At 41.0% G+C, this 27,686-nt stretch overlaps 1 protein-coding gene and 1 long non-coding RNA gene across 2 annotated transcripts; one reads left to right on the forward strand and one right to left on the reverse strand.

The window, feature by feature from the left end:
• Positions 1–194: 194 nt before the first annotated feature.
• On the reverse strand, positions 195–24,117 carry DELE1 (DAP3 binding cell death enhancer 1). The gene is made up of 12 exons (XM_020799184.3): positions 24,014–24,117; positions 23,817–23,916; positions 22,466–22,550; positions 22,208–22,343; positions 21,863–22,003; positions 19,538–19,599; positions 16,998–17,091; positions 11,587–11,729; positions 8,634–8,798; positions 3,552–3,647; positions 1,393–1,528; positions 195–955 (listed from the first exon to the last, which is right to left on the reverse strand). The coding sequence occupies exons 1-12, from the start codon at positions 24,048–24,050 to the stop codon at positions 705–707; spliced, it is 1,446 nt and encodes a 481-aa protein (XP_020654843.3). The 5' UTR covers positions 24,051–24,117; the 3' UTR covers positions 195–704.
• A 1,915-nt stretch (positions 24,118–26,032) lies between these two features.
• On the forward strand, positions 26,033–26,378 carry LOC144588920 (uncharacterized). The gene is made up of 2 exons (XR_013544680.1): positions 26,033–26,128; positions 26,182–26,378. It is a non-coding gene; the product is annotated as an uncharacterized LOC144588920 (long non-coding RNA).
• The last annotated feature ends 1,308 nt before the right edge of the window (positions 26,379–27,686 follow it).

A 27,686-nucleotide genomic window follows, 5' to 3' on the forward strand; every position in this document is an offset into this window, starting at 1 on the left:
TGAGTGAGACAGTAAGACTCCTTCTGTGATGCAGTCCAGACTAAAGTGTCAGTCTACAGCTGCCTAGATATCAGAACTCATTTTAAAAAAATTATTTATTATACTTTTATCCCCTTGTTACACAAATCTTCAAGTCCACAATTGTTTTAAGATATGTTCAGAGAATCATATAAGTGTTATCTTGCATTGGACGCTTTTTTTTTTGAGAAACCTGTTTATTATGTATTCTAAACCATACAACATCTGTATTATACAGTATTCACTTTCGTAGCTTGATTGTTCCTGAGAAGAGTTCAGTTGCCTGTTTCTCCATGATCAAGTGGTGCCTAGATGTTTTTTTCCTAAAGCACTGCCTTTCTGAGGTGTAGCAGTTAAGTCCTGATAATAACTCTGATGTCAGCAAGGCACCCTCTCCTAAGGCAAATGAATACTCATTTTGCTGAGGGTAGTGGACAGTATATGATAAGAGAAGATGGGAAAGAGAAAGTAAGATAGCTCATCCGTTTTGCTTTATTTGGCTGCATCATGCATTGTTAGAGCTCTGTAAGTGTAATAGTTTTTTTGAGAACTATCATCTTAAAAAGTATACATTTAGGAGAAGATAAAAAAATATATATACTTGAAATGTTTAAGTGATTTTGTTAACCAAGACGACAGGCATCATCTTCCAAAAGTCTGAGAAGAAAGCTTCCTCATTAGGCCTATTAGCCAATTACTGTTCCTGGGGACCAAGCTAGGGATTGTAGCCTGAAGGTGAGACCATCTGAGAAAGCTGGACTAGGGATGCCATGTAAAGATCCACCTGCGAAGTCACTGAGACTTCCTGTGCTCCAAGAGTGAAGTAGGCCAACAGCTGGCTGCCCCACATGAGAAGCCAGTGGCTGATCCAATCTCTGAAGGCAGGGGCTGGATGAGAAGTTTCTTGCTTGCAGTGGTGTCTGTTGCCAACTCTTCACTGTTAAGCACGAAAAAGTATACGAAACAATTGTTACAACCACATTAGCTTGCACTCTCAAGGAAAAACAGTGGACATGACTAAATGTTGATCAATATCTGAATGATCTCATTTTTGTATCAAAGCAAAAAGCCACAAAGTGTTCTGCTTATATACCGTCCCACTGCACTTAAAGCATTTTACTGACCTCAGAAGGATGGAGGACTGAATCAACTTTGAGCGGCTACCTGGGCTTGAACCCCGAGTCACAAGTACAGTTTTAGCTGCACTACAGCAGTTTAACCACGGCGCCACGAGACAATGGGCCACCACTCATATTGATACTCATTCCCAGCTGAATGTTTTTTTCTTGCCCATGCTCCCTTATTTCCTGGTGCATCCTATTCTAGACACCCTCCAACATCTTTTTCCCACTGAGCTGGCCTCCCAATCAATACCTGCAATCTCCTCTTCTGTTGTCACTTCTGTTTTCTCATCCGCAGGTCTGTTCCTTGCAGATGGTTGCTGATGTTTGTGATGGATTTCAAAATGCTTTTCATAGCCATCACCCAAATGAAATCTGCATGAAGAATCCTGCATGCAAACACACAAGTTTAAGATGATAGGCATAACTGAAGAAATAAGCCATCAATATCACTGCAACTCTGTGCACCTGATAAGAAGCATAATTCTTGTGATTACAAATTCTAGAACTGTAGATTCCAGCAAGGCACAGGCTTGGCTATGAAGAGGGGTCTTGGAGACTAAGGCTTACTATTCATATTACTAAACCACAGCTATGGTAGGGGTGGTGGCCATTCTTGTACTTAAGACAGAAGAGGCTTCTGTTGACACGGGAAGAAGCTACACTGCTTAGATTTAACTTCTACCAAGATAATGTGAACAAAGGGTCACATGCATGGTTTATTTGGGATGAGCAGGAAGTTTTAGTTCATTAAGAAAATAGTGGGTACAGTGGTGCCTTGACTTAAGAACTTAAATCGTATTGGAACGATGGCTGTAAGTCAAAACGTTCATAAGTTAAAGCACCATTTCCCATAGGAATGCACTGAAAACTGATTACAGTGGGGTCTTGACTTAAGAACGGCTCGAGTTAAGAACATTTTGACTTAAGAACCGCTCTCATAGGAAAATACTGACTTGACTTAAGTACTTAGATTTGAGTTAAGAACTGAAAAAAACCCACGTGGGAGGCAGGGAAAGTGCAAAAAGTGAACTTTCAGTTAACTGTTGGGCAGTGAAAAGGGTGCCTGTCTGCTTCCTCACTCCTCCCAGCGTTTAGAGAGTGGATTGGGAGACAGTCTTCGGACTGCCTGGTACGGTATTGCCTGGACTGTATTTTCCCTGCCTTCCCTGAACCTTTCTTGACCTAAGAAAAAAAGAAACAAAATATCCCCCTCTAGTGGTCGAAGGCAGAATAGCAGCTTCCCATTAGTTTCTATGGACGGAAAAGAGCAGATACGGATCAAATGGTTTTCAATGCATTCCTATGGGAAATGCAGATTTGACTTGAGAACTTTTTGACTTGAGAACCGCCTTCCAATACGGATTAAGTTCTCAAGTCAAGACCCCACTGTAATCTGTTCTGGCTGTTTTTTGTCCTTATGTGAAGGCATGATTTGTAAGTCAAAGCATTAGTTCCCATAGGAACGAATGCAAAGCCAGTTAATCTACCACTGGGGGGGGGAGAATTTTTTTAATTTTGTTCTTCTTTTGACCTTAGATGAACTTAGGTAAAAAATAGGGCAGGCGTTTTTTTTTGTTCGTAAGGCAAGGCATAGTTCGTAACTCAAAGCAATATTTCACATCCGGAGCTGTTAGTAACTCAAAATGTTTGTATGTCAGGGTGTTCGTAAGTCAAGGCACCACTGTATTTGAAAGCACTATGCATTTTTAGACAGACACAGAATGTTGATAATCTCGTCTCTAACCGGCAGTTACTTGGGCATAGACGCTTTGTAAATACAGTGGAACCTCTACTTAAGAACTTAATCCGTTTTGGAATGGTGTTCTTAAGTTGAAACGTTCTTAAGATGAAGCAAAATTTCCCATAGGAATGGACTGAAAACCAATTAATCCGTTCTGGCTGTTTTTTTGTTATGTAGAGGTGTGTTCGTACATTGAAGCATTAGTTCCCATAGGAACTAATGCAAAGCTGGTTAATACGTACTCTACCACTAGGGGGAGAATTTTTTTTTAACCTAAGATGACCTAAGGTTAAAAAAAGAGCAGGAAAGTTTTTTTTTCCTGTTCTTATCTTGGATTTCTGTTCTCAAGAAGAAGCAAAATTTAGCAAATGGAGCTGTTCTTAAGTTGGATTGTTCTTAAGTAGAGACGTTCTTAAGTAGAGACCCCACTGTAGTGTGTTCCTTCAATATTAGTAAAAACAAACTGCACATCTAAAAAATTATGCTCATTCTGCAAGACTACAAAGGCACTGGTCACTCTAGAAGTCAGAAATACTTGCTTATGTTTGATTACATTTCCAATGTTTTATTAGATGTTAATACTAAGGAAATGTCTTCACTGGACTGTTTTATTATATCACATACTTCACGTAAATCAGAAAACAGGCTTATTCTAGAAAATGTCTTACCCTACTACTCCCGGCTGTCATGTGCAAGCATTTCTGTACTCTCTGCTTCCCAGGCTCCATGCCCTTCAGACGGAGCATCCCAAGATAGGCTTGTGCCTGGAATAAAGAAAAGTGTTTGCTAGCTTTTCATACCAGATGTCTAGACTTCCTGGCAAGAGGAAAAAACCTATGGTCTAGCTAAAGTGAGGCACTTGTAGGATGCAATTTTAAGAACACTTACCTGGGCATACATATCACTGACCACAAATAAACCAAAACAAAACCATCTGTATTCTGGAGAAATGGGTTTAGGGTTAGGTTAACCTATGTTTTTCAATAGAATATATAAGCATGTGTTTATCTTTGCTTGCATGAGTGTAATATTAAAATATTTTAAAGCCTTTAAGCTCTGGTTAAAAAATATCAGTGAGGAGTAGCCATCTTGGTGAAGCAGCAGCTGTCATGAAAAGAATACAAAGGAATAAGCAGTGGCAGAATAAGACAGTGCCAAGGCCATATAAGAGACATGGAATTAATATGTTAATGGTAAAATCATTACTTGTGTGCTAAACAAGAAGCATGCATCTAGTGTTAATAAAACAACAGTTTGAAAGTCATGTATTAAAATTAAGACAGTTGCTGTATTTTCAGGATGCATCAATTGGCTTATATTCCTGTCTAACTCAGAAGTACTGGTTTTAATATTTATTTATTTTTTATTTTATTTAACTTATATGCCACCCACACTACCCAAAGGTCTCTGGGCAGCTTACAACAATTTAACTTCAATAAAAGATAAAACAATTAAAATACAATTAAAAATACAGTAGTCTAAAAATTGCCATCAGGACCCACAGTTGATATTATTTCAATTAAAAATCTTCTGGAACAGAAAGGTTTTGACCTGGCGCTGAAATGTCATCAACATTGGTGCCAGACGAATCTCCCTCAGGATGGTGTTCCATAGTATGGGGATGGCTGCCGAAAAGGCCCTTTGTCTACAAACCATCCCTCTTACCTCCTAGCTCTTTTTTCTCGCATCCACACATAGACATCACTGGCATGGGCCAATCTGCCCCAACGAACATCTTTTTGATTCTACTATTTTGGTGCAAGTTGCACCTCTTTCCACTGTCAACTTTCTTATCAGCCATTTCAAGTTAATGGAATTTGAACACTTTCCCTGATCATCTGTAGAGGGGTAGGGGGAGTGCAATTATTTCTATTGCATCTGCTAGATAGTTGTTGATGGGATGAATCATTTTGATTAAATCATTTTTTTTCTGTGCTTGTGTGATCAGGTTCTTCAAAAACTGGAGGCGGTCCCCTTATTTGGGCGGGAATAAGAACCGGAGACGATTTTAAAAATTTAACAGAATCTTTTTTATTCTCAGTAACAGCAGTGTCAACCAACTCAGACGGATCAAAGCAACTCAACTCTGTAACTCAGAATCTTCCCCTCTGGAGTAAATATATCACTCCTCACATCAGGGCCAGGCCAAAACACTCCTGATCAGTCATCGCCCGCAAGGGTGTACCCCTGACTGCGCAGACCGTTCCGCAGCAAGGGTGTCTCGCCCAGTCCCCTTTGAGGGGTGGCTTGTTGAAACAGGGACTGGGCCGAATCACCTTCCTCCCCTCATACTGGTTGCGTGGGTAAACCACTACAGTCCATTCTAGCGGTGCAATCTTTACGTCATCAGGCTTAGGTAAAGGGGGGGTCTGGGAGTAAACACCCCCACCTGTCTTTAGGTTGGGGAACTCCTCTATTAGACTTCTGACCTTATCTGCATCTTCCTCCTCTCCGGTCTGTACTGCACTATCTCTTGTACGCCTCACCGTTCCGTCCGTTACAATTCTAAACTCCCGCGCCTCTTCCTCCTCTTTTATTACCTCCTCCCACACGATGAGGTCTAGCTCCTCCCGCATGTCATCTGCCAAGCGCACTTCTAGAGCTTTCCTCTCCTCCTTCTCTATCTCTACCAGTACGCCTTTCAAGCATCTCTGATTCTTCTCGGAGGTATGCTTTGATGAGGACGGCACACCAATGTCTCCTCCTTCACAGCTTGCCTGTGCATTCCTGACGGAAACCATGACTGCAGACAGTTTCTCGATCGGCAATATACAGAGGCAAAGAAAAATGTAGCTTTAAATTTAATTGAAGTGATTCATTGCATCAGTGACAATCTAGCAAACATTAAAAAGACCATTTCCCCAATCCTCAACAGATGATCAGAGGAAATATTTAATTGACGTGAAGGTCAATATACCATTTGAATGGAGGGGGGGAACATGCCAAATGGCACATCACTCCTCCCTGACCCCAGCCAAACCTTTTGCAGTCCAATCCAGCTTGCTCCAAAACAGTCAGTCTGGACATGCCCTAAATCAGGGGTCTCAAACATGCGGCCTGGGGGCTATTTGCGGCCCACCGGGTGATAGTTTGTGGCCCCCGACTTGCCTGCCCCCCCAAAGTCCCCACGTGTCCTCTGCTGTCAAGAGCACCTGTGGGGGGCCCACCCCGTTCTGTTTAATTTCGCAGGTACCGGTGGGGGCTTTTCTCCTTTGGCAAGGAGAATTCTGTGAGGTATTTTTTTAATTTTATGTCTTGCCCTCCTCCCCACCCCACTAGGGGGTTGCCAGTGCTCCCTCCCTCCTCCACTTCGTCCTGCTGCTGCTGCTGCTGCTGGTAGTGAAGAAGGAGCCGGAGGGGGTCGTGGCTGGTGACGAGGGCTCGCGCACCCCTCCTCCTTGGAGCCCCAGCCGGGCTAAGGAAACTCCTGGGTGGCTTCCTCGGGCTCTTGCTCCGCTTGGTGAAAAATCTGATGTGGTCCAGCCTCACCCAGATTCTGCCTCCAGCGGCCCCCAGGTAAATTGAGTTTGAGACCCCTGCCCTAAATCATCCCTGTTGGTTAGAATCAAGCAAAGGATAGCTAACTGCTGGATAGCTCAGTGGTTTAGGCATCTGGCTATGGAGTCAGAGGTTGGGAGTTTGATTCCCCACTATGCCTCTTTGACAGGGGCAGGACTCAATGATCCATAGGATCCCTTCCAGCTCTGCTGTTCTAAGGTGGTGTTTATTTATTTTTACTTATTTATTTAACTTACATGCCACCCACACTACCCAAAGGTCTCTGGGTTGCTTACAACAATTTAAATGCAATAAAAAAGCTACCAACATTTTTGACCAAACTCATGAAGCAGTGTAAGATAGGAGGGTCTGGCATGCTCTGGTTCATGGGGTCACAAACAGTAGGACACGACTTAACAACTAAACAACAACAACAACATTTATAAAGCACATTGAAATCCTGGACTTGTTTCCTCTAAAGTAAACCACCCTCAGAAAAGCAGCTACATATAGGGGTGCAGACTTTTAATACACATTTTATACACTACATAAAGCGTATACACACATTTCACTTATTTGAAATGTAGTGTTGGAAAAGAGTTTTACAGATAGCATAGCTTGTCAGAGAGATAAGGAAAGCAAATTAAGTGTGGACTCTCACTAGAAGCTAAAATAACCAAACAAAGTGTATTGTATTACAATGGCATCATGAGAAGGCAAGCTCACTGGAAAAGGCAGCAATTCAGGAAAAAGTGCAAAGCAGCAGGAAAAGAGGAAGACTGAACATCAGATGGATTGACTCAATAAAAAAAGCCACAGTCTTTGCTTGTAAGACCTTTTGTTTGGTGTTGCAGTCAAAGCAGGACCAGGAGCAGAGAGACAGAGATTCTGATTTGGGGAATAAACTATGATACTCTTGCCTGTTTTGGGGATGAGAAATAGAGAAACACAATTGCTACATACTTCAGACATCTAGTCTAAGGAAGTCAGACTCTCTCTCACATACATCCACCCACCCTCCCTAAATTTTCTACAATCTTACTTTTAAATAAGCTTAATGAATCCACCCTTCCCTCTCTTGCACCTTCCTTCCCGCCTTATTCAGCTGCAGCGGAAGTAGTCATTCACAAGGCGGCAGGGTGGCAGGGGTGGGGGTGGGGGGTAGCGCTCTGCTCATTACCCCCAGGATTTTCATTTTTACCCCATTTGGGGTAAATTACCCCTGTTCCCTGACCACTGGCCTATAGCAACTCCCCCTCCCCGACCCTCCGAGTAACACTGGTGCTGGACCAAGTACCCAGGCAGACGCAGCTGGGAGAGGGGGACACCACCCTCCTCTCAGTAATGTACACCAGGTCAGCACCTTCATCCAGAATTGCATCATGGATGAGGGCAATCTTATTTTGTACAGACCTAGCATTCATCAACAGCAATGTGTGGCTTGAGGGTTTGCTAATATGGTCACCTGATACCAACTGGTTGGGGGTAGGACTAGAAGAAGGGATAGATCTACGACATCTCCTCTGTTGGCATGTTCTACCCCCACTGCCATTCTTTCCCCTACATTGCACAACCTCAATGGTTGCCCCCTCCAACCCCCTCCCCCCTTCCTGTTCCCTCAGATCCACTGTGGGTCTCTACGTACGTAACCTGATGGCAACTAACAACCCAATCACAATAAAATATGAAAATCCTAATTTCACACTCTGTGTATCTACAGGCTGAGGGCCCTGTAGCATTATTTAAAAATATATATTGTTAAAAATCATTATTTTTGCTGCCACTGTGTTTTTTTGGTGCACAGGAGTCCTTCATAACCCAAGTCCCCGAACTGTTGCTTTCACAACTTATGCACAGATCTAGCCCTGGGTATATGTAGTACAGCTAGAAGATGGCCTTCTGGCCCCAAACAGTTAAGCACCATCCTATCAAAGGTAAAGACAATGTTTAAGCTGTCAGTAATGATTTTTCCCCTCCCAAATTCTGTTTCAAGATATACCCTACAGACACTGTTTACATGAAGGCCATTAACTACAGTGAAGCATAGGAAACCTGGTGCTGTCTTACTATCTGCACTAGAACTCACTACCTGAGAGAAGCCCAGAGAACATCTCATCTAATCACACACAATGCTAAATTTAGAGGAGTAAAGGAAGAGGTTCTTGTGTCACCTATAACTGCCAGCATCCCTTCAAGTGAGGCCAATTTCCCTTTGAGCACTGTCCCAAAACTCAAGTTAACTCAATATTCACCTGTACGAGTCCTGAAGTGGCTGCCTGGTCCAGAAACCCCATTGCTTCCTTTAGACTTCCATCATTGTTGTCTGCTCTGGGCCAGTGGTGGAGAAGCCACTTTGCATAATGGTACTGAGCCATGGTATGCCCTTGGCGAGCTGCTTGTCGGTAGTAGAACAGTGCCTAAAAAATAGAGAACATCAGAAAAGGTAGGTGCGACATCACAAGAGATGTAGCCAGACAACAAACAGATGCCCTTCTGTTTCAGTCCCACAGAATGTAAAACAAAACTGTTGCCATATTTCACCCAATCAAGAAAGAATGACCAGCAACTGGGAAGGCACTGCATGGAGTAGGGAGGGGAAGAGAAACTTTCAAGCAACTTATTACACTATATAAGAATGTAAGAAGTGGTGATGAATCAGTCTAGCGTTCTGTTCCACAGTGGCCAGCCACTTCCAGTGAGTGTTCAATACTAAATGTTATTCAGAGGTACGTATACTCCCCTGATGCTGGAGCTAATGCATGGAAATATTCATATACTGTCCAGTAGGATCAGTATCCACTGATTTACTTATCCACTGCCTGAAAATACTAAATAAACAGAAATACTATTTACATGTGTTTCCAAGGAAATCCTGTTGCTTAGTGTAGTAGATCACACTACAGCAGGCCCACTGAATCAATGCAGATGTAGTAAGTCAACTTCTCCATACATCCTGTTGATTCAAATGGCCTACTGTAACTTGCTTTTAGCATAGTAAGCCATAGTTAGAGTAGGCCCATGTGAATCAACAGAATTTACAGAGGAGTTGGCTGATTAAATCTCCATTGGTTCAATGGACCTACTCTAGTGCAATTTACTATACTAAGCAAAAGGATTTTGGCCACTGATCACAAGAGACAGTGTTATGCGTGAGTACAGTGGTGCCCCACAAGACGGGTGCTCCGTTTGATGAAGAAATCGCATCACGATGAACTTTTTGCAATCGCAAAAGCGATCACAAAATGATGTTCCCTATGGGGTAATTTCGCTTTGTGATGATCAGTTCCCTGCTTCGGGAACCGATCATCGCAAAGCAATGATTTTTTAACAGCTGATCAGTGGTTTCAAAATGGCCGCCGGGTAAACAAAATGGCTGCCTGCTGTTTTTGCACGGATTCCTCGCTGCACAGGCAGTGAAAATGGCCGCGCTATGGAGGATCTTCGCTGGACAGTGAGTTTGAAGCCCCTAGGAATGCATTAATCTGCTTTTAATGCGTTTCTATAGGCTTTTTAAAATCACATCACGATGTTTTCGTTCTACAGCAATTTTGCTGGAATGAATTAACGTCGTGATGCGAGACACCACTGTACATCACAGAACAAAAATTCTATGTATGTAAGCAGGGTTGGTGTAAATGTAAGTTCTCTATCTCACCTGCATTCTTCTGAGTATACTACCTTGGTGCATGCGTTCGTAATCTCAAGATTAGATCACTGTAACGCGCTCTACGTGGGGCTGGCTTTGAGGCTTACACGGAAACTTCAGGTGGTGCAGAATGCGGCGGCCAGTCTCCTTACAGGAGTGAGAAAATATCAACACATCTCTCCAACGCTGGCCGCATTGCATTGGCTGCCCATCTGTTTCCGTGTCAACTTCAAAGTTTTAATGCTTACTTATAAGGCCCTAAACAGTTTAGGACCTTGATATTTGGCGGAACGCCTCCTCCCACCAAGGTCTACCCGGATCACCCGCGCGAGTCAGGAGGTGAGGCTGAGGAGCCTGACGCTGAGAGAGGCCCGGAAGGAGAAGACACGAAACCGGGCCTTCTCGGCGGTGGCTCCTCGCCTCTGGAACAATCTCCCTCCGGCGATTCGTGCGGCCCCCACGCTGGGCACCTTTAAAACCCAATTAAAAACATGGCTGTTTATTCAGGCCTTCCCTCCAGCCAACTCTTGATTTTTTTCTTACTTTTCCTTTTTATCTTTACTGCTGTTCTTGTTTGATTATTATGTATTTGTCTATGTTTTATTATTTGATTTTATATTTGGAAGCCGCCTAGAGTGGTCCGGTGGGCCAGATAGGCGGGGTATAAATTAAATAAATAAATAAATAAATAAATAAATAAATAAATAAATAAATAAATAAATAAATAAATAAATAAATAAAATGTATGCATATTTGTATGTACATACACATAAGGATCTTTATATCTGAGCAGTCTGTTTACGGTCATAAGGTTCTCAGTTCTTTAATTCTTATTGTAAGAAATGCTTAGACCCTTGTTACTTAATGCAGTAACCACGAAAACAAGCAGCTCTTCTATATTAAAAACCACTTTTGCAAAAGAGGGTGTCCTAACTGGGTAGGCGCACCCATCAATACAGGTAGCATGATATTTATCCCCTATTCCTGGCCGCATGGTCCCTCCCTTCTTTCCCCATTGGTTAGGTACTCCAATGTGTACAGATAATCTGGTGTGCCTAAACCGATCACGGAAGGCCCGGCTCTGTTTATATCTCCAACTCCTCTCTTTACCTAGACCCCAGCCTCTTATTTATTTCTATCCTTATTTGGTATATGTTCCCTTTCTGTAACCTCCCTGCAATCATTCTGACCCATTAAGTTCCTTCATTCTTACCTAGGCTTATTCTCTCAATCTTCTTGTCAGTACAATAGGATACTTCCCTTTTTTGTACTTTCTGATGACTTCTCTAAATGCCCTGTGTCGGCTCAATCATCCGGTCCTTGCATGGACTTGCAAAAGCAGCATTTACCTTCATCCTTTTCTCTAATTATTTGACATACCTTCATAAAAAGACTTGGCTATGGAGAAACACTGGGGAAATGCAAATAGCTTGCAGTTGTTCCACATGCCCAGCTGTTCCAACACATGCTGGACCAATTCCTTCTGGTCTAACTGAGCAATGCAAGTATTCTATACAGAGAAGAAGCCCATAAGTGGTATAATAAAAGGACTGAAGCACCTTGGCCATATTCTTCGTAGTGCCTCTTCCATGTTCATAGCACATTCCCACATTGAACTGGGCTTTATCGTAGTTTCTGTCTGCAGCCATCTTGAAACAGGAAAATGCCATTTTGTGCTGTCCATCCTGCATGTTCTTAAGGCCTTGGAAGAGAGAACGACATAGGCAAGTTGTAAATGTTCTATGTGACTGGATCACTGCTTTGACCAACAGTATGCTGCCTCATTTCTATAGCACTTTTCAACAAGAAAGAACCATTTCATGGAATCTCCATGAAAGCATTTTTTGTGTGGAAGGTGCAACAAGGTTGGTCCATCTGCCTTAAACCACAGAAACGGATTTCTGTGGTATTATTTTTGACAAGAGACAACAATTCAGTGTATTCCCCACTGATGCACCCCTCTTGGAGAAAGATGCAGCCCTCTCTGCACTCACCCCATCATCTATGATCAACAGGTTTCTGGACCCACCTTTATGGCACAACTTCTTAACTGCTTGGAACATGTTTCTCATTGGTCAGCTTTCTCCTTGGCCCATGATTTTTACTGAATAAGTGCCAGGGCCTGACCAACATTTGTCAATAGACTTTATCATGGACATTGTGATTCTGGATGTGACAGCTCTAAACAATCATGCATCTAAACCAAGTTTCAAACAAGTAAGCCAGTGCGCTCTTCTGTCTCTCCTGCACCCCTCTTCTTACATATTTTATGCCAAACAATTAGTTGCAATAATACGTACTTTTAGTTTCATTGTGTGACAAATGTATTCTAGCTTTCTACACTGTATGTGCTTTATGGTTTTAATCTATCAATTTGCTTAACATGTCCTCATTGGTTACCATTCTGATTAAGAAATTCTTGGGATCTTGCAATAAATTCACATCTTAAATGCCTCTTATCTTTTTTATAGCTGACCATGTGCACAATTCTGCAACCAAAAACAATGGTTCCCAACCTTGGGCTCCCAGATGTTCTTGGTTACAATTTTCAGAAATCCTGGCCAGCACAGCTAGTGGTGAAGGCTTCTGGGAGTTTTAGTCCAAGAACATTAGAGGACCCAAAGTTGGGAACCACTGCCATAGAGTATACATATAAAATACATATACTACAATACAACAAGGCAATTTTATGACACGCATCTGAGAAGATGGGATTATAATCCTCAGAATCTTACACTCGTATAATAAATCTCAGTATTTATGATGTGATAACACTCCCTTTTTTCAGCTGAAATAAATTTAATATAGCTAACTCTTTCAAAATTGCTACTTAAATTCTTTAAAACATAGTTTATGCAACAGAATGATCACAATTTGCTATTTAATCAGGTGCAGATCTCACCGATTTTGCATCAACCGCTGTGATTATTATGACTAATCCTGTATGCAACAATAACAACAACATATTCAACTATGTACACAATATTTAACGTCAGATTGTATGGCTCTAACATGTAGCTAGTATGATTTTTCTAAGCCACAGTTTCTCCCAAACTGCAAGCCAAAAGTCTGATGAACAGCCCTGAGGATTCTAAAGCCCATCATTTGGTGATGCTCCTGTAAATGTATTACCGGTACCAAACTTTTACTTTGTATTTTGCTTATAGACGGTCTCACCCCCCCTTCTGCTTTATCTATACAATATTTCTTCCACTGTAGAAAGAAAATGGCAGGAGGATATGAGTGTGATGGAGTGTGTGTTCAGACTATCTCAAGCAACTGTTATCTCAGCATTTGCATATAGCGAGGAGGAGGCGAGTGATTGGTACAGCCAGATCAACAACCAAGCTGAAACTGTAATGATGAACATGGTGTTCAAATCATGCAATAAATGAACACTTTTGTGGAAGTCAGAGGATTCATTTTTCTAAGAGGCACGTGTGTTGCAGTATGTGCAACAAAACAAAATCAAAAGGGGCCATCAGATTTGGGGGGGGGGCTAATGAAATCCATCAGTCCTTTAAGTCTCTCTCTCTTGGAATCAAGTAAAGAAACTGTGGAGGAAGTAGATAAATGTGTGCTGTTTTGAAAGGGATGCTTCTTCGGAATAATGATATGCTTAGGGGGTTAATGGCCAAAATCCTATCGGTTATTTTCCCCAGCATAAATTCAATGATGCTCAATGGCAAATTTCTGCTAATTAATGAGTTGATATTTGTACTCCTTGTAGCACAGCAAGTCACATAACTTATATCATAGCACTTACACCACTGTAAATAAAGAGCAGGATTCTAGCCCATGGTGAGTTGGTGACTTGCTGAAGTGCAGTTGATCTATTTATATATGGTTCTTTCCAGTTTACAATTATGAGATATTTGCTGTCATCATCCCATACGTATGCTACCAGATGAGGGAAAATGTCAATTTACCAGCGATTCAACAGCTGATTTTCCATGTGCTTTTCTCTCTCTGTCAGATGCTAAGTAATTAATGCCTGGGTCTAACCATTATACCGACAGCGCCAAGACCTGTTTCTAGTGATCCTGCTACCCTGATGCACTCCTTGCAGAGCTGACCTGGGAAAGTTTCATAATCCCTGGTTAGTGCAAATTATGTTTTTCTTGTGTGCACTTCAGAGCACCTGTCACTACACCTCAACCACCTGCACTAATGTCCAATTTGTTTCCAAGCACAGTTCAACTGACTGTTTTTGAGCTGCACAGCATTGAGGCTTGGGATCATTATAGCGGAAAGACTGCAACCTCCCATATGAGACTGTTCAGAATTTTAGGTCTTCAGCTGAGGCTGTGCTGAGTGTCTCACCACCCCAAGAGAACAGCTTGGTGAGTACACAAGACTGGGCTTTATCTCTGGTATCACCTTGACAGAGTTCGGCTGGATTCGTTTTTGCTGAGCTTCTCGCGTGGTCAAAACTGTAGTATCCCATTTGACCTCTGGTTTGAAATCGGCTTTGAATATAAAGTTTACTCTGTTTTTCAGAAAAACCAGTAACTAAAAATATTAAATAAATAAATACTCTATATTCTTCATTCTTCTATTGTATACAAGGAATTTAAGAGGGCAGAACTTGAATACTGTGAAATTGAATGCTACTACAAAGAATGTGCACCAGTGAACTATACCCCCTCCAGCGAACAAAGAACCTCCACGACACCCCCTCCTTCTCTAGTATCCACAGGGTCAGTATTTGCATCCAGGAAATTCCTTAGAAGGGAAACATATCCTACATCTAGCACACAAGTAGAGAGGGGAATAACTAACTTTTGAGACTGCCATGCATGAACATATGAAGCTTCCTTGTATCAGCCTATGCAATTCATCATTCTCTCCAACAGCAGCAGCTTTACAAGGTCTGTAATCTAATCTTACCCACTGCTGCTGCTTGGGATTCTTTTCACTGAAGATGCTGAGACCTGAACCTGCAACCTTTTCTCTGGGAAACATGGGCTCTACCATCCACAAAGCACTTTTTGGAGCACTCAGAGGTTGTTATGGGTAAAGATTGATCCAGGAATTCCCTTTATTTATTTATTTAAAAATATTTTTACCCCACCTTTCTCCTTAAGAAGGCAACTGACATAACTAGAAGACAATGTATAAAGCAAAAATAATGTGTATACATATACTGAAAAGGATCGAACAAATACCACATCAAAAGATAGTAAGCAAAAGCAACATCAAAACAAACAAACAAACAAACACCCTTTCCCCTCATGCCCCACCATGAAAGACTGCCAAGGATCAGTGAGTGAATACTGCAATTCTCCTTTTGAATTGAGATAGCTAAACACCATCATGGCAACCACTGCAACAGGGGTTGTCCAAACATCCCAGCTACTTCTAGAAAGTTAGGTTTCAAGAGACTGAGACAAAGACAAGGTGATTTGACAGGAAGATGAAGGGCAGATAGGGGTGACCAAATGGAAAGAGGACAAGGGACTAGCCAATGTTGGAGCTGAGAAACAGACAGATCTGCATTGCTACTGGAAGATACAAGGATGCTGTTCCCAGCACCATCTCCATCATACACAGCAGTAAGGGCCACGTGCTTATAAGTAGATGGAGGAAGAGACAATTGCAGACATTGTTACAGAGTTCCCAGAGAGAGAGAGAGAGAGAGAGAGAGAGAGAGAGAACTGTGTTAGTCTGTGCTGTCAAGTCACCTCTGATTTCTTGTGACCTCAATAGGACTTTTAAGGTATGTGAGATATTCAGGTAGCAGCTTACCATTGTTGTTAAGATTTCTGTTAAGAAGACAAAAATCATGACTACAGAAGAACTACACAACTTTAACACTGACAATGAAGAAACTGAAATAGTTAAGAGATTTTGTATATCTTGGTTCAACCATCAAAGGGAGACTGCAGCTGAGAAATCAGAAGACGACTGGGACTTTGAAGGGCAGCAATAAAAGAATTAGAAAATGATGTGTCACTGGAGACCAAAGTCAAGATCATCCACATTCATGTATGGGTGTGAAAGCTGGACAGTTAAGAAAACTGACTGGAAAGAAATTAATTTGTTTGAAATGTGGTGCTGAGGCGGGCTTTGCAGATGCCCTGGATTGCCGGAAAGACAAACAAGTGGGTCCTAGTTCAAGCCAAATCTGAATTATCTCTGGAGGCAAAAATGTTGAAGCTGATGCTGCCCTACTTTGGGCACATCATGAGAAGGCAGGATTCCCTGGAAAAGATAGTAATACTGGGAAAGTTGGAAGGCAGCAGGAAAAGAGGAAGACCAAAAATGAAAAGGACTGATTCCCTAAGAGAAATCACGGGGTTGAGTTTGTACGAGCTCAGCAGTGTGGTTGAGGACAGGACATTTCAGAGAGCATTCATTTATAGGGTCGACATGAGTTGAAGGTGGAACTTGATGGATCATAACAACAGTTTACTATTGCCATTCCAAGAGGATTTCCATTGCCAAGTGGGAGTTTGGATTGAGGTCTCCTGAGTCTTTCGTCCAACACTCTGTGTGATACAACTGCACTGGCTCTGATGTTTCAGCAATACCAACAACAAAAACAAAGCAAAACACAAACACAAACAAAACAAAAAGTATACTAGCAGCTTTGCAATGAATACATTTCAGTGTTTGTCTTCACAAATTGCAGTCTTCATTTGAGAGACACTGAAGAAGTGCTTCAGAAGAACTGGATTGTAATTCATAAAAACTCACACTGAAATAAATTGGTTAGTCCTTGAAGATGTCACAATCCTTTTTTGTTTTTGTCAGAGAAGAGCATCAGCCTTTCCCTCAAGCTGTCATAACAAAAGAATGCTATTAGCCTGCCAAGATGCAAAGATCTTGATTTCTGTGAAAGCCACAACATTGCAAGGAGCAAGTGACCTAATCTTTAATTTTTCCCCAGGTCCTATGACACTATAACATATCAAAGCCCCTGCTTGAAAAACAGATGGTAAACAAATGATGCTTGACAAGCTGTTACCCAGGATGTTGGATGCCACAGAAATGCTGGCCTGGAACACGTGTTGCATTTGTGAAGCAGCTTCATTTAAAGATGTCTCTTCTTTCAGGTTGCTCTGCAAAGAGAGAAGAATCACCATGGCACATTTGTTCTAACTCACTACCTCTGTAGGCAATCTTTCCTTTGTAACCTCTTTCAGGCTAAAAGGAATTTTTCAGCCCCTGGTCCCAACACAAGATTTAGTTGTTTTAGCTGTGAAATGTCACACTACAGCAACTGCCTGTTTAGACTGACAAGAGGGATACCCTATTGCGTTATTCCAACAAAAACAAAAGCCCAGCCACTCAGTCCTGAGGAGGCTTGTGGAATGGACACTGGTTTCTAACATCCTAGCCTGTTACTGATGTTAAGCAGTGTTCAAACAACTAAAATATAAGTTAGCATGAGGAAAGATCACTATACCTTTCCCTCTTTCTTATTCAAATTATAATGGCAGGAAAGTAGTACGCCTTGTACACATATGTGGTGTAAATCCCCTTGTAGCTAGCCTTGATCTGAGAATAAATATTCCCAAACTAAAAGAAAGCAAAGGAATGATGCAAGCTACCCTCGCAAGTTGTTGCGTATGAACATACAGACCAATTATTAAAATGAGACCCAAAGGCAGCTGAAACATACACACATTCTCCTGTGCTATAAGCCTAATGGTTATTCTATTATTTCAAAAATAATTGAACGTCTGCATAAGAAAAACTGTGGAATTGTGTTTAATAAAATTCTCCATACTTTATTTTTTAAAAATCTGTTTCAATTGCACTTTTCCTCCCTTTTGTTTGCTAAGCTTTCTCTTATAAACAGTTAGAATGACCAGTATGTTGATTATCTGAAAACTGCTTATTTTATTTTAAGCACTATACAAGTAATCACCAACACCTTCATTGTTCCCTTCACAGTATTTGGGCCGAGATCAACATAAATGAAACAGGTTGTCCAAAGGAATGAACACATGAATGGGGGAGCTGGAGATCAAAATATAGTCTGTTCGTAAAGGTTCATAACCTAACAATCAACAAAAGAAAAGGCACCTGAAGGGGACAGCTTTCCAAATCCTCAGTGACAATTTGCAATAAGCAGCATCACACACTCTACTTTGACTGTTAAGTTTTTGTGTACTGTTTTCCTGAAGTTGCTGAACGTGTTCTCAACTATACAGCTGTATAGCTTTGAGACTCACATCTTCCATCAGAGGTCTGGACAAATGGAAACGTTTCCTGAAGAGCAGCCCTGTTTCTGGTTTTTGGAAAACTGCCAATTAGAAATGTTGCCATAGTAATGACCCTGTTGTTCAGGCCATTTAAGTCCATAAATAGCACTAGTAGCTGCCTTCACATCTTATCAAATCACCTGGTATGTCACTTTCTGATGGACAAGTAGCCTAGCAGGAAAGAGGAGACTCAAAGCAGCTCATACAAAGGCCAGGGATAAAAAAGACTGTAGACTTGAAAAGACTGTACACAAAGCAGCCATTTTTCTTCACTTTAAGTGGACAATTAGATTCATCTCATGGCAGCACGGACAACGGAAAGGTCAGCTCTTTACATTGTGCCTCCAATTCTGAGGATTGCTAAAGTCCAGAAATATATGTTTCAAGCTGTATCCAAAAGCTGGAATCAACCAACCTTCTCAGAACAGATCTCATTTTATTATCTTGCCTGCAAGTAGGGCACAGTCTTTCTGGAACGGAAGGGTGATTTATTAATTTTTTAAATTTATTTTTGCAGACCTGCTCAATTTGCAATACTATATACATGAATCATAAGCAAGTTTCAAAACTGTAAATGGAGGAAGCTCCTTCTGAATCCTAGCGCAGCACCTTAGTCATTTTGGGGGAGAGGCCTACATTTGATCACATCTCTTCCCCTTCTGTCTGACAAAGGTCACAATCACAACTATTGCAAAATGACATAAGAACGTTCGGGTTGCCCTGCTGTACAGACAACAGAGTTCATCCGGTTCAATGTCCTGCTTCCTAGACTGTTTAATTTCTCTTTAACTCCTCACTATATCCCTTAGTATTAGATATTGATGTCAACACTTCCAAAGAAAATATCAGAGTTACCCAAAAGCTAATTTTCCCAAAGCCTGATGAAATTTACACTGTTGTATTTCTGAAGACATCTAAAGGGTCTATGATTTCAATATTGGAATGATCTGGTGCCATCAAGTGGCAGAACTATGTATTAATGGTTGTGTTTCAACTTTCAATATTAAAAAGCATGTTTTATAATACAGCAAAGGAAACAAGTCTTCTCCAAGGAAATGTAAAAATAAAAAAGCAAGTTGGATCAGTTCTTTCACAGGTAAACTTGTTTTCATAACAGATGCTATGAAATCTTGCTTGAGGAGACCGAGTTTGATAGAAGATCTTGAAATACAAAGGCGTGAATGAAGCTATCTGGGATAAAGTAGACTTCTTCCTAGCTTATTATCACCTGCTCCAGAAACTGTGAGGCAAATTCATGCAAAAGCCTACACTTCATGAAAGGTTTAAAAGGCAGTACCTGCAGCTGGGATAGGTGTGAACCTGGTTCATGGCTTGTGCTGGGTGGGCAGAGGAAGTCCTCTACAAAACAGAGAAAGACAGAGAGATGAGGCCATATCACAAGATCTGACTTCTTTGCCATAGTTTGTGCTCCCAATCCTATAGATTTTTCTCATACTTTTCTATTAAATTAGCAAAATTTTCTGACACTCCTTATAGTGAACAGATATTTTACTTTTTTAAAAAAGCCATTTTCATTAAACTGCATTCATCCAATGCATCATCAAGAGTTCAAATAAATAACCTGATTACAGCATGTCTTAGTACTGGATGGCTTAGAAACCTGTGTTACATGTTACAAAAGCAGAACAGGAAATAAGACCTGGGGACTGCAGAAATAGAGGCATAAATGCCCTTGCCTGCATTAGAAAGGGCTGTGTCTTAGTTTATGAGGTTGGAGAAAGATCTATGTTGAAGTACAGAAAGCTGGTTATAACCAGTAGTGTACATTAGATTGGCCTGTTCATTTACTTTCATAGGTAAGAATATGTGCTTTGCACACAATAGTCCTAGGTTCAATTTTGCTCCCTGGATTTCAGATAGCAGGCCTTGGAAAAGCCCCTGCAAAGGAGAGTACTGCTCACTAGAGTAGGTACTGGGCTAGGTGGACCAATGTCAATCACTACAAGATTCTCAGTATTTCTTTTGCTACAAACATATATTAATAGTCCCAGTTTCCAGATTATGAAAATAATGGTAATGTTTTAATTCATTAAATTTTAGCCGCCTAGAGTGGTCAAAATGACTAGATAGGCGGGGTATTAATAATAATAATAATAATAATAATAATAATAATAATAATAATAATAATAATAATAATAATAATAATAATAATAATAATAATAATAATAATATTATTATTATTATTATTATTATTATTATTATTATTATTATTATTATTATTATTATTATTATTATTATTCTCTCTCTTTTTAAACAGTTGCTACTAACTGATGAACACAGAAGAGTAACAGGCTTAGCTTGAACTCTTAACACAGGAAAGCACGTATGATTTAATAGACACTGGTGAAGCCTGGCGGGATGAGACTCCTTACTGAAAAGTAAGAATTAAAATTAAATGAAAAAATATTAATTAAATTCACATCTTGATTGTTAGATGTTAAGTTCAGTTAAATCAGCACATGATGCTGCTTGCTCCGGGTCTCTTTTTCCAGCTTTTACTGGATTATTAGCTATCATTGTTCCTGACAAAAGTGGATTGGTCATTCATTCATTCCCTAGTTAATGCAGGAACATACCACTGTAGCATACTCTACATGAGGCTGCCCTTGAAAGGCATCTGGAAGCAGCAAATGGTACAACATGCTGTAACTAGGCTGCTGGTTGAGAGCAAGGCATTTTGACAATATTCCACCTATTTTAGCTGAGTGGCACTGGTTGATGGCTTGCTCATGGGCTCAATTCAAGATGACGGTGCTCACAGATTGACAACTAGGTACTGTGAGTATCCACATGCCCCAGCCATCATCTGATGTACTGCTTCAGATCTTTGGTCTTATAAAGCTACACATGCTGCTGCATGGATCACAGCAGGGGTGGGGAGCTTCTGTGAATTTGGGAACCAACTTTCTCCTCCTAGATCTCTCTATAGTGACTGCAGACTGCCAAAAGTCACCGAAAATGAAACTGCAGGTAGCTTCCTGTTTTGAAAAACAGTAGTAAACAGTGCAGGGGTTTCTTGCAATCCATGTAAAAGATGAAACGCCAGTCCTGGAGACTTCTAGGAGAAGCAATTCACCTTTTTTCTCTGGAAAAAGGGAGGTTCAGGCAGGGCTGGGGGAAGCAAATGAATGTTGGTGGGCTGCTTATGACCCCAGGACCAGGCTTTGCCCACTCATGGTCTGGAGACTTATTGGTTGTTGCAGAGAGCATAATCAAGACCAACCTTCTACTGCCCTGAGCCTAAGTATGTTCTGAGCCTGAAGGGGATTAACTGCTGTATTTATGTGCCCATAGTGTTCTAGCTGTAGAAAGCTACTGCTGCAGCACTCTTGACAAGGTGTCAGTTGTGTGTGACCAGGCACACAAACAGTACCTTGGCAGACTGTTGTGGCAGCTTCTGCTATTGCGAGTTTGCATGTGAAAATACCGAACAGGCACGGACCTTTATTATTTATTTATTTTGGATGATTTTTTAAAAATTGTTGACTTTGTTTCTTACTGACATGAGCTCCTTCCAGGGAAACCTGTGGAATATACACTTTTAAAACAAACAAATAAACAATAAATACATGGTTTGGTTTCCATTAATCACGTTTTGTACCTGTTTCTGAAAAAAGCTGATATTCTTTTTGCCGTGAACTTTTGCTAAAAGTGGGATTCTTCCGTGCACACCCAGAGTCCACTCCCTTGAAGATTTGTTCTTTTACCCCACTGGAGGAAGAAGATGGGCCTGTCAGAAGGACTGAAGTTGGGGGAAAACAAATTAATATCACAAGGAGATACACCAATGCACTGTTGGGGCTCTTGTCTTCACTGTGTTGAACAAATGGGAACCCTCATGCTTCTAATTCAGTTTTGTCCCGGGAGCTGTACATGTGGTACACGACATGTTCTTTTCATAACAGGAAGCTTTAGCTGTAGTTTTGCCTGCCCCAAATAGACGTACCTGAGTGCTGATGTTGTGGCAAAACAGCAAGCTGACTCTCCAAGTGATGAATCCTGCCATCCACCCCACCTGGTTGCACAAAATTCAGCCACCGGACCTGCTTAGCTAACTCCACAGCAAGAACAACCAATGCACTCTGACAAAAGAGAGAAAGCATTGAATATTATCCAATCAGCTTTGATGGAGCCTTTGCACACCTTCAATCCCGACACCTTTGCTTTTGTCACCAGAATAACGACTCTTCTCTGCCACACTTACCCAGGTGAAGGCATCCAAGGGACAGCAGAGATGTGAGAGCTTCCCATATCCATGGGCTTTGTGCTGCCAATGCCTGTCTTGCCGTCTCCAGAAAAAAAATGACAAAAATGGCATTAAAACAGGTGAAGAAACTTGCACACTGGCTGCATTTAATGTTTGGGAACAAGGACTTCTTCTCATAGACATTACTACCTGTAACTCAATAATGTATATAGTATTCATATATATTCCTAATTTGTATATTCAGAACCAACATGTAAACTCCCCTGCTCTGCTTTTCCTTTTGAACTGTTCACCCCAAATGGTTTTAATAATTCCATATAATTATGGTAGGTCTAGATTTGGCTTAAGAGGAATGTCAGAGACTCTTTTAACACTACAGTATTTTCACTGCCTGTGATGTAAGAGTGAGAGCTGCTCACAGGAAACAAGAGAAATCTAGGATTCCGGTGTAGTCTAAAACTTTTCCAGCATTATGTTTTGGGCTGCAGCATATGTGTCTTCCTGCCAAACATTCATACTTTTCTTTATGCACATATTATACTGTGCAAAAAAGAAAAAAGGCGGGAGTTAATGTTTTTAACTTTCAAAGATTTCTTGCTAGTACAAATACAGTATTAGTATAATACATGGTATCCGTATCTTGTAACAGTGTTGCAATGTAGTCCCATGTTGTTATCTCCATGTAGCAAGAGAAGGGAATTATTACCATTTAAGGTTCTCCACATTTTCATAGAAGGGATGAAACTCTGAGTCACATTCTTCTTCTCTTGTAAGAACATGCATTTTTAAAATTTTTATTGGTGACAAAAGTGATCTCAGCAAAGCAGTTCAAAATACTTCCAAGTGCCTTTTTCTAAATGAAATAAAATCTGCTTTTCTAAGTGGCCTTGAGAGGATTTATGCCTTCATCACCTGCTAACATGACAGTAGCTAACTTTCTTATAATTTGTAAAATATGAGTGACACCTGTAAAATTACTTATTCTGCTATTTTGTTGTTAAAGCTATGCCTGGCGCCGTTTCAATGGAAAGCTTCCAGTGGGCGGCTGCTTTAGACCCCCGGGAAATAATCCAGTACCTACAACAAAACACCCCCAGGTTGCAACAAGGAGAGCTGGGGCAATTTTTATGTATTTATTTGTCCCTCCACAACACGCATTCCCTTGGAGAGCAGCTGAGGGATTCTGGGAGTTGTAGTCGGGCTGACTTAAACGGAGGCGTCCTGCGCACCCTCGCCCTCTATGGTCGCTACGCCTGACACCCGAAGTCCACGCGCATCATCACGTGTCCTTCCCTTGGGCGCGAGCAGGCCGAGGTCAACCCTCCGGCCGCCCCTTCCCGCCGCTCACCCTTCCTCGGACTGCGCGGACTCCCCCTCCGGGGGTCGGATCGGGGCCACCGAACGGGGGCGGGAAACGCCAACAGCTCCTCCTCCTCCAGACGGTCTCACTGTGGGGAGAAATCAAAAGAGACGTGTCAGGTCGAGAGAAGGGGAAAGACGAGGGCAGGAAAATGAGTACCCCTTCCAGAGGACGGACGAACGAACCTCCGCGGCTGAAACTCCACAACAAGCGCCACAACATCTTCCTCTGTTGGTAGATCTCCCCCCAGGACCATAGAGACAGACCACATGGGTAGGGCGGAGTGACCGAAGAGATCGCAGACTTAATCCTGATAGAGTAGACACAGGCAGCTGACTTGCTGGTGTATTTTCCAACTATTTTTTTCACCCTGCCCGATACCAGGAATACATTGTTTTTATAACCTTATTAAATCTAATTTTATGTATAGGACATGGCTCTTTAAATATATATATATGGTGCTTTAATATACATACATTTGTGTAATGGAATAGTCATTTAGAAGAGGTACTTCATATATATATGAAAAGCCTCTTCTAAATGACAAGTGTATTCCATTTCATAAAGGCACTTAGTGCTTTATTGAATTGCAAGCAGTATATTGTGCTTCAATATTTATTTATCTATTTATTTATTTATTCTATTTATATCCTGCCTATCTGGTCTTGTGATATATACAGTATATATATTAAAGCACAATATAGTGCTTGTAATTCAATAAACATATCTTAAATATCCAGCGGAAAGCCTCCTCCCACCTAGATCTACCCGAATCACTCATTCTAGTGGCCTTAGGGGAGGCCCAGAGAGAAAGAACAAGAAACCGGGCCTTCTAGGCAGTGGCCCCTTGCCTCTGGAACAGTTTGCCTGCAGAGATCTGTCTGGCTCCCTTGCTGGGTGTTTTAAGAGCAAACTTAAGACCTGGCTCTTTAGGCAGGCTTTCCCTCCTGTCATTACCTAATTACTTTTGCCATCTTGAATTATATTATTACTGTTGTCTTCATTTTATTATATTGTTTTTATTTTATGCATTATTGTTAGCCACCCAGAGTAGACTTTGGTCTAGATGGGTGGGCTATAAATTGAATGAATGAATAAATGAATGAATAAATGAATGAATGAATAAATAAATAAATAAATAAATATTATATATACATTAAAGTGCAATATACTACTGGCAATTCAATAAAGCATGAAGTGCCTTTATGTAATGGAATAGTCATTTAGGCGAGGGAGGGATCCTTAAAGGAGAAATGAGGTTGAATGCTATTGCTTGTCAACGGAGGGACGTTGTTCAGGTGACGTGAGGTTGGAAATCAAAATTAGTTCCTGAAATACTGGAAGTGATGTTTCAAAAAGGAAATCGTGTTAGTGTGCCTTAGCATTTGTAATAAAAACAGATTAAAAACTGAGAAATGCTCACACTCTTGTTACTTAATGCATTAGCCAGACAACCACAAATACTGTACAAGCAGCTCTCCTATATTAAAAAGCACTTTTGCAAAAGTGGGTGTCCTAACTGGGTAGGTGCACCCATCAATACAGGTAGCATGATGTTTATCCCCTATTCCTGGCCGCATGGTCCCTCCCTCGTTTCCCCATTGGTTAGGTGCTCCAAGGTGTACAGCCTATCTGGTGCGCCTAAACCGATCACGGGAAGTCCCACCTCTGTTTACATCTCCCACTCCTCTCTTTACTAGATCCCAGACCCTTATCCTTATTTGGTATATGTTCCCTTTCTGTAACCTCCCTGCAGTCATTCTAACTGACCCATTAAGTTTCTTCATTATTAACTAGGCCTACTCACTTCATTTTTTTGTCAGTACAATAGGGCACCTCCCTTATTTGTACTTTCCTCTATTGGCTTCCCAAACCTCCCCTAAAATTCCCAGTCAGCTACATAATTAACGAATGCATGTATTAATTGGTTACTGAAGCAATCTACTTAATCACTATGCCTTTACAAGATTTTGCAAAAGCAGCACTGATTCCTCTATTTCTCTAAAACATATACCCTGTTTCCAAAAAAAAAAAAAAAAAAAAAAAAAAAAAAAAGACAGGGTCTTATATTAATTTTTGCTCCAAAAACCGCATTAGGGCTTATTTTCAGGGGAAGTTTTATTTTTTTCATGTACAACAATCTACATTTATTCAAATACAGTCATATCATCTTCTTCTGGTTGCTGCACAATGATTCCCTGCTGGAGGGCAGGGTTTCACTTAACTGGGGCTTATTTTTGAGGTAGGGCTTATATTATGAGCATCCTGAAAAATCATACTAGGGCTTATATTCAGGTTAGGTCTTATTTTCGGGAAAACAGAGTAGTATGGTTGCCCCTTTATTTCAGGCTAGGTCTTAATTTCGGGAAAACAGAGTAGTATGGTTGCCCCTTTATTTCAGGCTGAGCTTTTGTGAATGACAGTCCACTTCCTCAGACACAATAAGCCACAAGTTTATATACACAGTATAATACATGGTTGTACACTATGGGGAAAATGGATTCCACTGAAATATGATGTTGGAACAGAACTTTATGGACACCATGTACTGCCAGAAAGACAAATGGGTGCTAGTTCAAGCTATGCCCAAACTAGAAATAAACATTACTAAACTGGGATTAACATATTTTGATTCCATAATGGGAAGATGAGAGTCACTGGAAAATACAATATTGCTGGGAAAAGCTGATTAAATATTAGATAGATTGACTCAATAAAAGAATCCATGTCCTTTATTGTGTAAGGGTTGGGCATGGCTGTTCATAACAGCCATGCTGTCATTAACAACATGGTTAATGGAGGTCATTAGACCATAGGGTCACCGTAAGTTGGACTTGGTGTCACATAACAACAATGTGGTTGTTGGAAATGACACTTAAGTGAGATGGGAGACCAAAGATGACAAATGCATTATTAATCAACTTTCTGAGTGACAACAGTATTATTAACACAAAGAATGAGCTTCCAAAGTTCACACTATTGAACTTTCACTACTCATAGTGACATAAACCTGTAAGTCTTAAATGTGTTACAATGCTTTTGTTTTGTTAGAGATGAAGTAATATGGTGCATAACATAGCAGGACTGTTAGATGAAATATCAGCCACATATGTGAATATAATGGACAGGATTTGGTTCAATTAGTTTTTTAAAATTGCACAATATAAGAACTGAATAAGCAAGAGCATGAGGATCTTTTTTTTGTTACCCCTATTGTTTCAGGAGATTCATCCAAAAATAAGAGAAAAAACTACACGTGTGTTTACGGAACTCCCTAAAACATTGTTCTTTGTATGCATGTATGTAGTGATCACGGGGTCAAAAGGCTGATGGTTTAGGTGATCACAGAATCAGAAAGTGGGTGATAATTAAGAAGGCAATTAACTTTAGAGAGAGAAGTTAATGAAGAGAGTCGACGCAGATGTCCGCCAGCGGAGCTCCTCTCTGCCGTCCTGGGCGATGCCCCGAGGAGGGCTTCTTTTATTAACCTTAACAAGCTTACAGATTGTTGATAGTATACAGATAGGGCACTAGTTACATAATGGCAATTAGGATTGGCAAGAGAGAGCCTTTGAAATTATGCTCTGTGACTCTCTGAGAAAAAGGAAGAATGGGCAGCTGCCCCCCTCCCTCGTCAGAAGCATCTGCATCTGCTAGGAGAGTGTGCTCTTCTTTACAACAGATAATAACTTAGCAACCTTGGGGAGGGGGTTCCCACACATGTGTATTCTGCCCGCTGTCAGGGAGACAAGATCTATGTGTGACTAGTTTACCCAAAGGAGAAAAAAGACCAACTGAATTGAAAGTTCACTGTTTATGAAATTGTTGTGAACATTGTTTTTATTTGTTATGTGTCAT

The sequence above is a fragment of the Pogona vitticeps genome, chromosome 4, assembly GCF_051106095.1.
Source record: "Pogona vitticeps strain Pit_001003342236 chromosome 4, PviZW2.1, whole genome shotgun sequence".
In the NCBI taxonomy this organism is placed as follows: domain Eukaryota; kingdom Metazoa; phylum Chordata; class Lepidosauria; order Squamata; family Agamidae; genus Pogona; species Pogona vitticeps.